Genomic DNA, 16,679 nt, shown 5'->3' with positions numbered 1-16,679 from the left:
TTTTTTTATCTGAGCTTCTAGGATCTTAAAATGACCGTCTAATTAAGACGAGTCCAACGGTATAAAAAATTTCGAAAAACGAAGTTGGGAAAGTCGAAAAAATGCATTTTAAAGAAAAGAATCTCTCATACGATGACATCAGCGCTACTTAATTACAAAATTAGTCTTTGTTACACCATAAACTCTATCACACTATAAGATTTTTTGTCACATCTCTTATTTATATATATATATATATATATATATATATATATATATATATATCTTTATATTTTAATTTTGTCTATCTCTTTTATCTTTTTTATCAAAGTTTTTTATATATCTTTTCTCATATAATCTTCTTATTTTATATTTTTTTTCAAATAATTTTAATATTTTCAATATTAACCAATTAATTTATATTTTTTATATAGTTATAGAATTTTGATGTTTAAATATTAAATAATTAATTTATTATTTATTTTATAATTTAGTGTTATTTCATTAAAAAAATAATATTTTAGAATTTATAAAATTATAAAATTAAAAATATAATTATTTAAAATATTAAACCTCAACTTATTTTTTTATCTTTAAAAAACTTTATAAATGAAAATACAAGAATCATACTAATATTATGAATCATAATAATATTTGGTATTAATTTAAAGATATTATATTAAATAAAACTTTTAAGAGAATAAATAATTATTTTATTTTTATTTTTTTATAACTAATAAATATGTAAATAGATCCATATATAATACACAAACGTAATTAAGAATATTTTGATTAAAACAACTTTTATAGTAGTTATTTAAATAAAAACTTTCTTATATAAAAGAAATGAAACAAAACTTTAAAACTGGACACCATGAGTAATAAATTGTTTAACCTAATAATTTATCTAAATTTTGAAAAATTAAATATGTATGAAATTTGTCTAAATTAATAAATATTCATTTATAGATATATTAATATTCTTTATAAAACAATATTTTTTTTTTTAAGGAAACAATATCTTCTCCTAGTTGAGTCATGGAGGACCCAATACATATTCTGACATGTTTGTTGCCACTCCATCTAAGAAAATATAATGATGGAATGTATAGATCCACACTGCACATGCTAAAATGTGAAGTGAGAATCCTCCATTTAACATGAAAGTCCCCTAATAATTTCCCGGACGTTGATATACTTTAGATGATGCATTCTACAATTGCTGTCTTTTTATGTCAGTTCCACATTTGACCATTAGATAAAAATGGCTCTCATCATCCAACCGTAATAGCAAGACTTGTCACCATAAAATAAAATCGACCTAAAAACCTAAAATATGAATGTAAATTTCGGACATAAAAATGCAAAACTATAATCTGTCAAATGCTTTTTATTCCTTAAAAAGTTCAAATAACTTATTAAACTCGGTGTTGTTGACCATAAAATAGCCAGCAAATTGTTGCCTCAGTGCAGTGAATTGAGCTGAACAGACAAGAAAAGCATTTTACTTAAATGGATCAAGCACTCTTCTTCACGGTGGCTGCCTTAATAATGTCAATAAATTCCGGCTGATAAAAATCAAAATGCATATCAGCCATTGAAGTTATAATGGCAACAACAATTAAAAAAGGGAATCAACTGATAAAGTACCTTAAGGGAAGCTCCACCAACCAAAAATCCATCAAGATCTGGTTGTCCTGCCAATTCTTTGGCGTTTGCACCATTTACAGAACCTACGAGAGGAAAAGAGGTGCATAAGTCAGTTTCAAGCACAAATTACCATCCAATAGCTGCAAAACTTCAAGAGGACGTGAAGTGACAAACAATCCCTCCTATAGACATCGTTAATCCAGCATTAGGATCAGTATCAAAGTGAGCTCTCAACATCATTATTGCTTAGTTGCAAATGAAAATGATAAGCGCCAGGAAAAGTTTGGTGATTTCATTTGTGGCTAATCAATAATGACGAGAAGCATCAACTTTGAAACCGGTTGCAACGTCGGGCGACGTCGGAGGGATTGTTTATCACTTCGTCCTCCTAGGTTCTTGTTATTGTCAAGAACTCCAACCTCCATAGATGATTCTAGTTGATGTTGCAACTTCAGCGCTAACATTGTCCTGAAGCCATTTCCTCAATCCACAATGGACCTATCACATATATACACCAAATGACTAAAAGCAAAATGTGACAAGCACAAATAAAGAACAAAAAAAAAAACTCTTAAAAATCAATTCACAAGACGTAAGCGTGCACTGAATCAGATGGCTTTATGAAGAACAGTGAAATATAAATATATAGTTGATTATCCCTAACAATAAAGCAATGGCGAGAGCACTTCAGTTTCAGTCTTACTTCTTGGGCTTGAGCAGGTGTTGCAACCTTCCCAGTACCAATTGCCCAAACTGGCTCATAAGCCAAAACAACATTATCCCAATTTGATACTTTCTCTGCAAAAAAAGTGAATAGTTAACATGTAAAAACTTCCGGAGACTATGAAAGGAGCAGACATACATGTATATGTACTGTGCATGAACATGAAGTACCACCCACTTTTTTTAGAAAAATAAAATAAAAAACACATTTGCTAGAGTTCCAAACAAATTCTCAATAAAAAAAAGTTCTCATTTTCCATCTAATCTAAGATAACTGTTACAAACTAGTTTACACAAATGACATCATCTCCACTAACTACAAATAAATAAGGGAAAATTACAAAAATGGGCCAAATTAGATACCCGTTTACATATTAAGACCCATTTGAAAACAAGTTACATATCTAGACTGTTTCATTATGAATTACCCATATATATAACAACTTAGTCAAATTTCCCTTTCTTCTTCTTCATCCTTAACCTGCGAACGTTTCATTCCCAATCTCTGCGAATATCTAGTTCCAAAGTCTTTCAAATCGATTTCAATAGCAAAAAGCGGCAAGAAGGTACATTATCTACTTTGTTTATGCGATTTCCACTTGGTTTTAGGGTTCTCTCTTATTGTTTTTTTATGTTTCTACAATTTTGGTTTAGGGTTTATACTTTTAATGTGTTTTTTCGTCAGTTTATAGCAACATTTTGCGAAATGAAACTTAGAAATAGTTCAAAATGGTTGTGACGACTTCATTTTGCAAAAAAACACTACTTCGCACAGATGATTTGGCTTCGTAGATTTCACAATCTGCGAAGAAAAATCATATGTGTGAAGTAGTATTTTGTTTTGTAGACTCTAGAAACTGTGAAGCTACAAGTATTCTGCGAATTCGCCTCTGCCTTCGCAGTTTGAGGATCTGCGAATACATATGCACTAGATTTGCTTCGCATATCTTCAAATCTGCGAAGTAAACATGGATTCTGCGAAGTAGTATTTTATTCAATATTCGACTAGTTTGAACCACGTATTGTTTAAGGTTGATCATTCTAAGGCTGATTCCAAGAAAAGGAAGAGGACATCAAGTGAGAATAGTACCAAAGGCATCACTTTCAAGTACCCGTATACCTTGAATACAAGAGCATCAATGAGGTGATGAAGAAAGTGAAGTAAAGATTATTAGCAGTGCAATTGGAAATGTTGAAGAAAACATGTTTTGGGCATTTGTTGGATATGGATATGCGTACGTTGTCCAGTCCTCTATGCCATGGGTCCTTAAGAGAGAGCATCAATCACAGAGAACGGGCTCGAACGACTGTGGGTTATTTGTTTGCCTTTTCACTGAACTTTTAACCACTAGTAGGCCAGTGTCAACACTAATTCCAAATGATGGAGATTTCTTAAGATTTCGTGTTGTACTCGAGATTTTTCATCAAAAACTATATATTTGATTGTATACAGGTTATGTTTGAATGAATATATTTTTGGATATGTTTTGAATGAATATTTGTATATAGGTTATGTTTGAATGAATATTGTACATGTTTGAAACATAACCTATATACAAATATTCATTCAAAACATATCCAAAAATATACAATATTCATTTAAAACATATCCAAAACTATACAATATTCATTCAAACATAACCTGTATGCAATCAAACATATAGTTTTTGATGAAAAATCTCGAGTACAACACGAAAACTTAAGAAATCTCCATCATTTGGAATTAGTATTGACACTGGCCTACTAGTGGTTAAAAGTTGAGTGAAAAGACAGACAAATAACCCACGGTCGTTCGAGCCCGTTCTCTGTGATTGATGCTCTCTCATAAGGACCTCATGGCATAGAGGACTGGACAATGTACACATATCCATGTCCAACAAATGCTCAAAGCATGTTTCCTTCAACATTTCCAATTGCACTGCCGATAATCTTTGCTTCACTTTCTCTATTACCTCATTGATGCTCTTATATTCAAGGTATAGGGGTACTTGAAAGTGATGTCTCTGATGCCTTTGGTACTATTCTCACTCGATGTCCTTCCTCTTCTTGGAATCAGCAACAAAAGTAGTTCAAATTAGTCAAATATTGAATAAAATACTACTTCGCATAATCCAAATTCAGATTTGAAGATATGCGAAGTAAATCTAGTGTATATGTCTTCGCAGAAGGCAGAAGCTAATCTGCGAATTCGCAGTTTCTAGAATCTATGAAACAAAATACTACTTCACACATATGATTTTTCTTCGTAAAATCATCTGTGTGAAGTAGTGTGTTCTGCAAAATGAAGTCGTCACAACCATTTTGAACTATTGGAAGAGAAAGATCAATTGGAAGAGAGAGACAGTATTTTGCAGGAATTGATGATCAAGCGAGACAAAAATTGGAAAAGAAAGATAAACTGGAAGACGATAATTGAATGAGCTTGACGGAAACAGCGAACCCGCAGTCAGAAGAGGAGGAAGTTTGTAATCGATGGGAAGAAAAATTTGAGAGAGAAACGTGTTGCTGCTGAATGGAGAAGAAAAGAAGTTAACTAACTTCAATCTCAACGTTAACAAAATTAGAATTATATTTAATTGCTAATTGCTGATTAGGATTGAATTAACACATGTAAATAAATGAACGGGGGACATAGAAGGGGACATCTAAAAGGAGACAGCAGATTTTAATCCAATACCAATATCTACAGCAATTCCTCCTAAATAGGAGAAGAAGGCAGTTACAAGGACAGCAGTAACATCCCACTAACTTGCTAATACTAAACACAGCCCACGAAATAACATAATAGAACTATATAGGAAACACAAATAATGAAAGAATCAAAATAGAATTTGCAATAGGAAAATTTCACAATCAGTCCTTGGACTTCTCCCCTTCACTGATATGTGACAAATTGAAATATAGTTCTTCGATTAATACCTGCAATGGCTTTTGTTTGCGCAGAAACAACTTCCATAGTTGATCCTGATTCTCTCTGCTCAAGTGTCTCACCAATACAGGCAATCACTTTCAAACCTTGAGAAAGTGCATATGCAACTTTATCTGCAACAAGCTGCCACAAAGCAAAATGGAATACATTTAACAATACAACAACAACAACAACAAAGCCTTAGTCCCGAAATGATTCGGGGTCGGCTAACATGAACCATCATATAAAACCGTGAAAATCAAGTCGTGTCAGCGACACAGATTCGCTCCCTACAGAAGCTGTAAGCATTCATATAGGTCATGATCAATAGATAAGATATGGTTTACCTCATTTGACTCGCTTAAAAGAGCTCTCCGTTCAGAGTGCCCGAGAATCACCCAAGGAATGGACAAATTCATGAGCATCTCAGCACTGTGAACCAAAACAAAATCAGATTTAGAAAATTGAATACCAAAACAAGCACAATTCCGTATCAAACTAGGCAGTACATAAATGAAAAAGGAAATCATGTTGCAAACAAAAACTAAATAGGGAGATGGTGTTGCAAAGAATAGAAAGTAAAAAGGACCATATTTTATGTTCTTAATAAGGCTCTTTGAAGAAATGATCAAATATAAATCTTGCTTATACACTATGAATCTTAGAAAACAGTTGCTAAACCATATCTCACAAAATGTATTATAATATCTCAAAACCCATATAATGTCCTAATTATCAAAACACATGAAACTATTAATCACAAGCTTAATATAATTAGTTGAAGTGTGTGAAGTAGTTTCTCATTAATAAAAAAATTTCACAAAACTTCAATTTATCAACATTTTATAAACTAATGATACTGCACGTACAAAATATAAGGCTACACAAGAAAGTTCTGACAGCAAAGCAGAAAATATTTCATAAAGAAAGATAAAGAGGACACATCAAAGATCATAATAAAAACAAAAACAACCACACATGAATCCCAACTAGTTAGAGGGGGGTAGTTGATCCCTCTTCTTTAATCATGAATAAACGACCATAAATCAGATAAAACATACCTAACCTCTCCGGTAAAAGCACCGCCTTTACGAACCCAACAGTTTTGTGCTGCTATCTGGAAGTCTGGCCTCAATAGACCTTTTACCATAGGAAGAAATACAAATGGAGGGCTCACAACAACCTCTGAGACAACAACAATAAAATCAGTACAGTCAAACTTAAATTTACAAGAATCTGCTCATAATTAAAGAAATAGAGAGAAAGAGGCACAATCAAGTAACTCTCAGCATTCATCTTCTTATCATAAAATGAACATAATGATAACTAGAAGATTACGAAATACATTTGCATGCGTATACTCTTTCTATACAATGAATCATCAACTAGTTATAAACATCAAATAGGTCATTCCGAATCTGAAAGAAGACTGCATAACGTTTACTCAGGATGATAAAGCAGAGTACATGTCTAAGTTAAATAAAAGAAGCTAAATCATTCCATTCTAAGGTTCCCATTCTAATTCCAGTTCAAGGATTTAGAATAAAGTTCAGGCTTACCAACAACATCCTCAGAAGGAACCTCAGCTTCATTTAAAACGGTAACAATCTTCTTCACCTCCTCAGTTGTCCCATTCTGCAAATCCAAGTAAGTAACACAAACAAACAGTCATGAAATCAGCAAACAGTCACACAATTCTGACTCTACAGTCACAAATTGCTAGTTAACAAAAAACCCATCAGATCTAATCAAAACCACAAAATTCAGAATTAAATTGACAAGATATTATATTAAAATTGATGAAGTATCAGGATGATGATCGGATATAAAGACGAGCAGAAGGATAGAAAAATTCTCCAAATTATTAATTAATAATTTTATCCAAAAGAAAATGAGAAAGAGAAAGCACGATCAGTAGAGAGAATTGAAGACAATCAATGAAAAAAACGAGAAAGAGGCTTACGCATTTCCAGTTGCCGCCGACGAAGAATTTTCTGGCCATGATAATATATTTTGGTTTGCCTATAAAATCTAGAATAAGAAACTTGATGAACGACAGATCAATTCCAAATTTAAGACTGGTTTTGTGAAATTTTATAGAGTCTGCCCACTGATCTATTTGGGTGGTGCCCAAGTTTTCTCTTGTTTTACTATAATGCCCTCACTAGTTTTTTCTCTCTCCTTTTGTTTGTTTTTTTTTTTTTTTTTTTGAAAGCCTTCTTTTGTATTTTTCTTTTTTTTTTTCCCGAAAGGACTCACTAATCTATACAAAAACGACGGTGACTTCAATGGGATAAGTTGTTTCATCCAAAAAAAAAAAAACAATGGGATCAGTTGTTTTTATTAAAAAAAACAATGGGATAAGTTGGAAATTTACTTCCTAAAGTGTTGTGTGAAAGGCAGGTATTTATAGTCAATATTTTCAAAAGTAACCTCTGTTTTAGTTTGATTCACAGAAAATTTAAATTGACAAGTTGGTTTAATTATTATTTGATTTTTATATCAGATTTTTAAAACAAATTTACTGATAAATATATTTAATTTTGTGTATTTTGACAAATCAAATCATTAGTGGTAGAAAAATATTTTTTTTTAAGACAAACAAATATCAAAAAATATTTTATTTTTTAAAAAAAAAATTAGAGAAAAGTATAAAAATAAAATTTGTGGTTTCACCGATTTGCAAAGACAGTTTCTGTGGTTTAAAAGTTTGCAAGCTGGGGTTTTGTATTTTGTGAAATTTGTAGTTAAAGGATGTGTGATTCAATTTTTCAATCAAACAACATTTGTGGTTTAGTTAATTTGCAAAGTCAGACATTGTAATTTGAGTAATTTGTAAAGTCAGTCTTTTTAATTTCTTCAAATTGCTCCCTTTTAGGGTAAATAGTCACGATAATAATTTTTAATAAAACGACTGAGTTTGTAAACTGTACAAAATACAGAACTTCTATTTGCAAATTTTTAAACCACGAGAACTCCCTTTGTAAATCGACAAAACCACAAGTTTATTGTTGTACTTTTTTTGTATTATTACCTAATATTTTTCTATAAATAAACGGGATCTAAGGCCTTTTTTTTTAAGAAAATATTGTATTTTAAAAAAATATTAGGGAAGGATTTTTATTGTTGGAATAAAATATTTTCAGTGTTTGGCCGAAAAAATATTTTACAATGTTCATTTATGTCATTGAAAAATATTTCCTTATCACCAATTAAAAGTATATAATTTTCTTTTTTTTTTTTTTTTGTAAGAAGGGAAGAAAAAAAACAAACAAACAAAAACCTAATCCGGGATCCGTCTAAGAAGACTAACCCCAATCATATCCTCAAGAAGAGAAGGTAACAGAAAAGAAGGAGGAACGGAAAGGGTAGAAACACCTAACATCCCCCCATGCCCAGCCGCTGCCAAGCGATCCGCCACGCGGTTATAATTTTCTTTTTATTTGTATTTATTTTCAACTAAAGTTTATATATTATAATAAACGAAAAGAGGAAACATGAAAAAATATAGAAAAAAACTTAGAAAACTTGAAAACATGAAAAACTTTGAAAATGTGAAATAAAATTTGGTAAACACGAAAAAACATGAAAAAAATAAAAATATATATGAAAATCAGAAAAAATGTAAAAAAAGTGAAAGACGAACAAAAAAGGTGAAGACAGGAAAACGAAAAAAAAAATATAAAAACGTGAAAAAAACATAAAATAAACTCATATTTATATTTTTCACGTTCTTATTCTTTTCTTGTTTTTTCCGTATCCACGTATTTATTGGTTGTTCATGTTTTTTTTCGTTTTTCACGTTTTTTCGTTTTCTTTTCTTTTTGCTCCATTTTTCATGTTTATATTGGTTTTATGTTTTTCACGTTTTTATCGTTTATCAAGTTTTTTTTTTCATTTTTTACGTTTTTATAGATATAATTTTTTTGTCACATTTCTTTTTTCCATTTTCACGATTTTTAAAGTTTTTTATGTGTTTCACATTTTTATTATATATGTTAGTTGGGTCAAACAAAAGAAAAGAAACAAATGAAATAGTTGATATTAAAAAAATAGTTTGAAAAAATATTTTACCTTTTGAGAAAGATAAAATATTTTTCTCAATTTCATTTTATTTTGCGGTTGACTAACATCATATTTTTCTTTTGACAATTTACAAATAAAACAACAGAACTATATAAGTAATATCTTGAGCTCACAACTAGGGCTATAAATGAGTCGAGCGGCTCGGTCGTCGGCTAGATAAAAACTCAGTTTGATTTGTAAACGGACCGCTTGTGAGCACGATTTACTGGCTCGGTTCGTAAACGAGCCGAGCTTGAGCATGTCAAAGCTCGGTTCGAAAGCTCGCGAGCATGTTCGATGAGAACATTTATGAACAAATTTTAGTTTTGTGTTAGTTCACAAATATCTAAACTTAATATTATTTCATTTGCTATTAGATGAGTTCGTTCATAAACATAATAAATGAGTAATAGACGAACTATTTATAAGCATCTTGTTTATTTATTCACGAACTTTACTTGCAAGCTTGTTTATGTATACAATTAAAGAGTTATTTACGAGCAAACTTCACAAATATAATTAACGATTTACTCACAAACAATTAATAGTTAGATAATTTTCTTAATGAACCAAGTCCAAAGAGGATTTTAGGCTCGAAACAAGCTCAAAGCTCGGCTCAAGCTCGTTAACCAAAGCTCGACTCGGATTTGAACTCGTTAATTTTATAGCAAGTCGAGCTCGTTAATTTTATAACAAACCAAGCTTGAGCTGGTCAAAACTCGGCTCGGGTCGATTACAGCCCAACTCACAACACCTTCACGAAGACAAGAGCATCTCTATCCCGTTGCATGTTTAATTGCAAAGGGATTGCTATTAAGAAAACACGTACGTGGCAATCAATAGTGTTTGCAATTAGAGAGAGAAATTGCTAAAAATAATTTATTATCACATCATAATAATATTAATTTCACAGGTATTTATTTGCTCGAAATCAAACCACGGGTATTTATTTGCCAAAACTTAAAACCACAGGGGTTATATTTGAAATTAACCCTTATTTTTAATATTATAAATTAAGTTTAATAATATAAAAAATAAATATTTTATATTAAAATATTAATTTAGTCTCACTATGAAATGTTTTTAAAAGTGAAATTAATATTATTATGATGTGATAGTATAGATCACATTTCTACAATTGACATGTGAGATTAAAAGGATGACGATGGGAAGTGCTTCTAAGCAGAAAAGTTTAGGCAACGATGATTATGTCATTTTGTTTGAATGAGGAATACAAATAAATAACTAATTTGGTCTAAATGAGACCTTTTTTTTTTCAAACAAGGTTTAAAGGAAACCTAATACAGGTCAACGTTAGCCCCATCATACATATTAACGGAATTATGTCACAAACGTTTTTTATTTTATTTCAAAACTTAATAAATGGGTTATTTTACGTTACAAAATGTGGAATTCAACAGCTATAATGTAAAACAGAAAAGGTGAAATTTACCTATTCATCTCACTTGAAAAAAACTTGTTAGAACAAATATACTATATGTGGATCAGACAATTAAGAAAAAAACGAAAGTTAATGGTATAAAATGGCAACAAGCACATTTGGTTGGTGTAAGAGGATTGTGAATTATCCATAATCACTCACATACAAAAGATGGAAGGAAGCCCTCACAAAATCTTGAATGTTGATGAAAAGCAAAAACTACCATCTAAAACCCAGATTAACGACTGTAATCTACCTAAACATCTTACATTTTTAAATTGTCATCAGCAGTTTGTCTAGAAACACTTTTTCTAATAACAGAGATTGATTTAATTCAAGAAGAGAGACACCTTCATTCATTTTAACCTGCACTACAGTACGGATATTTGGCTTACCATTTCTTCTGCCCTTCATTCAAATTGTGCATCTCAAATTCCCAGTTCTGTTTTGTGAACTCAGGCACCTTTTTATCTCCATCGAAGAACGGAGTCCATACATCCTCATTTGCATTCGTAAGAGCCCATTCGATCCTATCAGGGACGTTCAAACGATCAAAGGTCATGTCAGGCCCCTTTGCCTTCTTGCTACCTTTCTTCTTCCCAGAAACCTCTTGAGGCTACACAAGTAACTTCAATTTAATTATATGGAAAAACAAACTTGTCATCAAAAAAGAGACGAGGCTAGTGCCTTAAAGAGTAATGTCTCACATTAACATCTGTTTTAGAATTCTCCGCTTCCTTTTTTCTTTTATTCTTCAACAGTTCCCCAGTTGCCAGATAATGCTGCACTTCAACCTTGGACCTGAACCGACGGTTCGTAACTGGTTCAATGTAATACTGCACAGATCGGAGAATATTTAACCCCCCTTCAATTACAATAATAGAACAAATGAAATCTGACTAGGGCACACAAAAGCAATTGACTCTTTCTTCAGTTTTTCAACACAAGAATTTAAACGTCTAGAGAGTAAAAAGAATAAAAACACGTTTCAGATTTTCACAATTTGGGAAAAGAGGAATCACTATAGTTTTAAAAGGCCATCGCCTCTGTCGCCTCAGGCGACAGAGGCGATCACCCCACCGCCTTCCAGAAGGTGTTTGACCTGCAAGAGGCGATCGCCTCACCGACTCAGGCGAGAGGCGGTCTGAGGCGATGGCCTCTTGCAGGTAAGGCGTTAAATGAGCCCAGTCAGCATTTTCTCTTTAAAAAAAACCTAATTTATATTAAAACAAAACAGACACAGACAGCCCGATAAAAAGCAAATAGACGCGCAGACACCCCAAAACCCAACTCACTCAACTCCAATGGCTCTTTCTGCTTCTCCTCCACCACCGAGACATACAACACCTCCTCTTCCCGGTCAAAAGCCAATCCTCCTCGAGTTGTTAGAGATGAGGTACATGATGAAGATGATGATGAGTATCAAGTTGAAGATGAAGAAGAAGAAGAATATAAGGATGATGAAGTGGAAGATCTTGATGGGGATATAAATCTTGATGAGGAGTTGGATTTGGGGGATGAAGATGCTTGATATTATGTTATTTTGATTTAAGAATTAGCACTTTATTATTAGACTTTAAGTTATTTTGGTTTACAAGTTTAGAAATTAAACTATCGTTAAGTACTACTAGTTTTTATTGAGTTTATTTTATTTTATTTTATTTTCTAATTTTTTGTCGCCTCACGTGCAAGAGGCCGTCGCCTCGCCTCAAGGCGATATTTTTCCATTGTCGCCTTGACTCGCCTTTCGCTTTTTAAAACTATGCAGAATATTCATTTGCACAAAAACAATAACTTGAAACAACACGATTAAATTTACAATACATGACCATATATCCCTAAGAGATCTGAGCTCATTGCCTCGATGCATCTATATGCCAAAGTTAATTTTCAGATCATTTCACAAGAAAAGAAAAATAATTTTATCTCCATCAAACATTGATGGATATTGGCCAAATGCAATGACAGAAACTTCACTAATATCAGCAGCACACCCGTATACAGGAACAGATCTACAGTGGTGGCACTTGCCCCCAGTGAGTGTTAGAATTTTTTTTATCCCCCCTAGTATGGTTTGAAATTTTGGAGATTTGCCCCATAAGAGGTTGAAGGAGGTGTCTAGATTTAGGTCTTCGTTTATTTTTTTTATTTTTTTTAACAAAAGCGACACCATTCCACACTTACACAGCGTCGTTTTGCTTAATGAAACATTAAAACAAAACAATAATAATTCTAATAATGAATCCCTAATTCGAAGAGCAGCCTCAATTCTAATGCTGATTTATTTTCTATCTTATTCCCTTTTTTACAGTCCTACTTTCGCATTTCTCTCCGTTTGTCTCTCAAGTTCAACAGAAAGGATCAGCTTTCCTCGCCGTCTCCCGATGACTCACTGCTCTCTATCGGCATAGCCTCCGGGCACCTCATCTGTTATGAGTTTTCCTCTTCTTATGCTCAACAACAAGGTAAGGTTTCATTCAATTTACAAAATTCAAATATTTGCAATCCAATTCCAATATTCTGTGAAATTTCTGAAGAATCTAACGTTATGAGCTTGATTTTCAAACTTTCTTATGCTTTCACTGTTTTACATTTGTGGAATTCCAAATTTTTATTTTCTGTGTGAAAATGTTGAGGATGTGTGAATTTGGTTCTATTTTAGGGATTTTATTCAATTAGTCTCCTATTTGAATTAAAAGACTCCTACAAGTTGTGGATTTTACAAATAATTGAAAGAGCAAATCAGTAAACCATTGTGAGGTTTTTAAAAGTCTGAAGTTAGTGTTAGAATCATTAAAGAATAATTAGGAAGGCTTATTGTTTAGGAAGAGGAAGGCTGAAACCCTTATTTGTTATTGTTTTTTGTGAATTTATTAGTTTGCATATATAGTTTGCCCCCACTAGTTAAAAAATCTGGATCCATCCCTGCCCGCAAATAATTCTGCTCTCCTTAAGGTGATAAATTGAAAACTGATTTTGAGGCTCACAGCAGTAACAACTACAAAGATAGTTCATGCTTAGAAAATAGGCAAGGCTTGAGCATATAAGTGCTTAACCAGGACGAGTTACTCGAACTCTCTAAGTATCAACTTGGTTCCGCGGAAATGAATCATAAGGCCAAAATGTGAGAAACAACATATCCCAGAAAAATTTGTTTTAGAATTACAGCAGGGACACACTTGAGAAGCCACCGTTTATTATAAATAGGTCTAGAGAGGAAAGAATTGATTCAAAAAACCGACTGAAATGTATAAATATGCCCCAAACTATACTAACTACAATCAGAGGTGACTGAGAATCCCTCATTCCTCTCCCCCCTCCTCTACTAAAGAAATTTAAAAATGAAAAAAAATTCTGTAGCCAAGCATCTCATCAATTTATCCTATGAAGCACCGATACTTCTATAAGGTTGACATATGTGTATCGGATTCTCCGTGGAAATGGATACGCGGGGATACATACGGGATGCCGCAAAACAAGTATCCCTTATTTTTCTTTTAATTATGGGGATACGGTTCAAAGTTAATTAAGAAAAATAGGGGTTAATATATAAAAAATTAAATATAAATCTGTAATATTAATAATTAACTAAACCAGCCCCCACCCACCCTTTTCTTTGCAAAAAAATTAATAACATCCTAAAAGCTAATCAGTATTAAATGTTTATAGATGAAGGAGAAATAGATGAGAGCATGAAAATGTCTTAGAATACTCTTTAGACTTGGTAGTTTAAATAGTTTGAAGTATTAAATGTCTCTTTTTGATGAATTAACGACTTATTAGTTATTATGAATGTTATTTGTGGTTTTATAATTACTTGTGAATGTTATTTGTGGTTTTATATATTTATGTATCTTTTATATATCTCTATATTTTTTAAAAATGCCGTTTACGAGCGTACCCATATCGGTGTTTCATAGAATTTAACTAATAAGCAAAATAAAGAAGAGCAGCAGTATGCAAGATTGATCAAAATACTAATACTGCCAAACTGAAGTGTACAGAGAATTTACTATCCTTCTAACAAAGTAGAGTCAACTCCATAAGTGATAACATAGATTGTACAACCTCTTGAGGCTTTAAAACTTTAAACATGGAATACAACATAATGTTAATAACAATTAGGTACAGGTATACCAGTTCCAGGAATTCAAGTAGGAAGAACAACATCCAGACTCATTCAATTCAGCATTACAGTTATACAGCATCTCTACCAAAGAACGGGAGGAGCTCATCTAATTAAAAAACAGTTGCCAAAAAAAGAAGAAGGTAACATATATCTACCCACTAATATATTAACGACGCAAAAGATAAATTAGAAGATGGAGACTGAAGAGAGTATCAATCTACAGAGTTTCTTCAATTTCATGGAATGTGATCAATTACTAAAAAATAAAAAAAGTTTCTAATTAATTAAGAAGCTATACTTGAAAATGATTTGAAGCGAACTAAATAAATTGAAGTTAGGAAAGCAAGATAACATATGAAAAATAAGACAAGACTGACCCTATCCATGGTACCGGCCGTTGCCCCGTTGATCCGAAGCCTATCTTCAACCAGCCATCCCGGCGGCAACCAACTGGTGGAATCGGACGGCGGAGACGCCGTGGTGACAGGTACTTTTCTCCTGGATTTGATAGGCGTGGCTGATTGTGCGCCATTGAGTGAAGTTGAAGACTGTGGCGCAGCTGGTTTGTTGTTGTCTGTTTTTCGATTGATTGAGGGCTGCGCCGTGGCGTCGATGAAGGAACCGTTTTGCAGGAGGGGATCGGCGGGGAGAGTTGAATCATGTGGATCAGATCGAGAGGATATCGGATCCGGAATATTGGGGTTTGACATGAGTGAGTTGCTAGCAAAACTGAGAGAAATGTACCCTCAAATGGAAGGAAGGGAACTAGATTATTTCAAATTTGACCAGATCAGAAAACAATAAGGATTTACAATATCTATAATTCAGACATACATTTAATTTTAATTTAATAGTTCATTTATAAAGTTTGAGAGAAATAAAGAGAACTACGGGTGATTCATAGGCTGTGCAGGTGTTAAAAACCCAACCATACTGAATCAATATTACAATTATAAATAATTAATACTGATACCGAACTGAATGGTATATAAAACCGAAATATAAGGGTGCACATAAAAATCCGTAAAATCGAAAAACCAAACTGAAAATAAGGTTAACCGAAACCGATGGATTAGTGTACGGTTTTTAATTTTTAAAATAGTGATTAATGGTTACGGTTACGGTTACGGTTTTTATATTCTAAAGACTGCGCTTAACCGAAACCGATCGAATTCAATTAAATATATAAAAATATATTTATTTATATTTATATTTATACATATAATTATAGCAAAAATTTAATAAGAAACACTAATTATTTACGGTGACTATGACTCAACGATGAATATCCCAAATGTCGTCGTGTACTATCAAATTTGTCATAAAGTAGATAATTAGTGAAATTGATATATATGGATAAGGCTTAGTTGGTAAAACACGGAGGATAAGAATTCTGGTCCAAAAAACATAGTAATTTAATGCCTTAAAGAGTTGTTGTAACTTAGAGAAAACTACAGTGTCCAATCCATAGTCTACACGTACATAATGCACGCACATCTCCCTCTCTGTCGTTAATCTCTTCAACTCGTCATTGACTCGTCGTTCTACTCACAATAAAAATTAGAAGTTTTATTATTATTATTATTTTATTTACTAATGGTTAGAAACCGAAATAAAAGGTTAACCGGCCGAAATAATTGGTTAATCGATTAGTGGTTAACCGAATTGAGTGGACTAGTGTATGGTTAGTGTCTTTAAAAAACTGATAAAATGGTTAACCGACCGAATAAACCTTAATGGATTAGTTAACCGATCGCGTGCACCCCTACCGAAATATAACCGAA

At 32.5% G+C, this 16,679-nt stretch overlaps 2 protein-coding genes across 2 annotated transcripts; both read right to left on the bottom strand.

Annotated features, from left to right (window-relative positions):
• Nucleotides 1-1,341: 1,341 nt before the first annotated feature.
• LOC136234112 (triosephosphate isomerase, cytosolic) lies at nucleotides 1,342-7,382 on the bottom strand. The gene is made up of 9 exons (XM_066023878.1): nucleotides 7,224-7,382; nucleotides 6,820-6,895; nucleotides 6,322-6,445; nucleotides 5,608-5,692; nucleotides 5,272-5,404; nucleotides 2,333-2,427; nucleotides 2,049-2,127; nucleotides 1,630-1,712; nucleotides 1,342-1,547 (listed from the first exon to the last, which is right to left on the bottom strand). The coding sequence occupies exons 1-9, from the start codon at nucleotides 7,260-7,262 to the stop codon at nucleotides 1,497-1,499; spliced, it is 765 nt and encodes a 254-aa protein (XP_065879950.1). The 5' UTR covers nucleotides 7,263-7,382; the 3' UTR covers nucleotides 1,342-1,496.
• Nucleotides 7,383-10,838: 3,456 nt separating this feature from the next.
• Nucleotides 10,839-15,751, bottom strand: LOC136234111 (methyl-CpG-binding domain-containing protein 5-like). The gene is made up of 3 exons (XM_066023877.1): nucleotides 15,273-15,751; nucleotides 11,474-11,602; nucleotides 10,839-11,382 (listed from the first exon to the last, which is right to left on the bottom strand). Exons 1-3 carry the CDS (start codon nucleotides 15,603-15,605, stop codon nucleotides 11,158-11,160), a joined length of 687 nt encoding a protein of 228 aa, XP_065879949.1. The 5' UTR covers nucleotides 15,606-15,751; the 3' UTR covers nucleotides 10,839-11,157.
• Between the last annotated feature and the right edge of the window lie 928 nt (nucleotides 15,752-16,679).

The sequence above is a fragment of the Euphorbia lathyris genome, chromosome 6 (genome assembly GCF_963576675.1).
Source record: "Euphorbia lathyris chromosome 6, ddEupLath1.1, whole genome shotgun sequence".
NCBI lineage: Eukaryota > Viridiplantae > Streptophyta > Magnoliopsida > Malpighiales > Euphorbiaceae > Euphorbia > Euphorbia lathyris.
Note: the sequence above shows the minus strand (reverse complement) of the source record. Positions and strands in the feature narration are given on the sequence as shown.

What these genes read in the sequence shown, in the direction of transcription:
- LOC136234112 (XM_066023878.1), bottom strand. Translation starts at nt 7,262, where the DNA reads ATGGCCAGAAAATTCTTCGTCGGCGGCAACTGGAAATGC. An exon ending in GCTTTTACCGGAGAGGTTAG is followed by an intron (nt 5,693 to 6,321) that starts GTATGTTTTATC and finishes TTTGGTTCACAG; the next exon opens with TGCTGAGATGCTCATGAATT. An exon ending in TTGGTGGAGCTTCCCTTAAG is followed by an intron (nt 1,548 to 1,629) that starts GTACTTTATCAG and finishes GATTTTTATCAG; the next exon opens with CCGGAATTTATTGACATTAT.
- LOC136234111 (XM_066023877.1), bottom strand. Translation starts at nt 15,605, where the DNA reads ATGTCAAACCCCAATATTCCGGATCCGATATCCTCTCGATCTGATCCA. An exon ending in CGGCCGGTACCATGGATAGG is followed by an intron (nt 11,603 to 15,272) that starts GTCAGTCTTGTC and finishes CGATCTGTGCAG; the next exon opens with TATTACATTGAACCAGTTAC. An exon ending in ATTCTAAAACAGATGTTAAT is followed by an intron (nt 11,383 to 11,473) that starts GTGAGACATTAC and finishes TTACTTGTGTAG; the next exon opens with CCTCAAGAGGTTTCTGGGAA.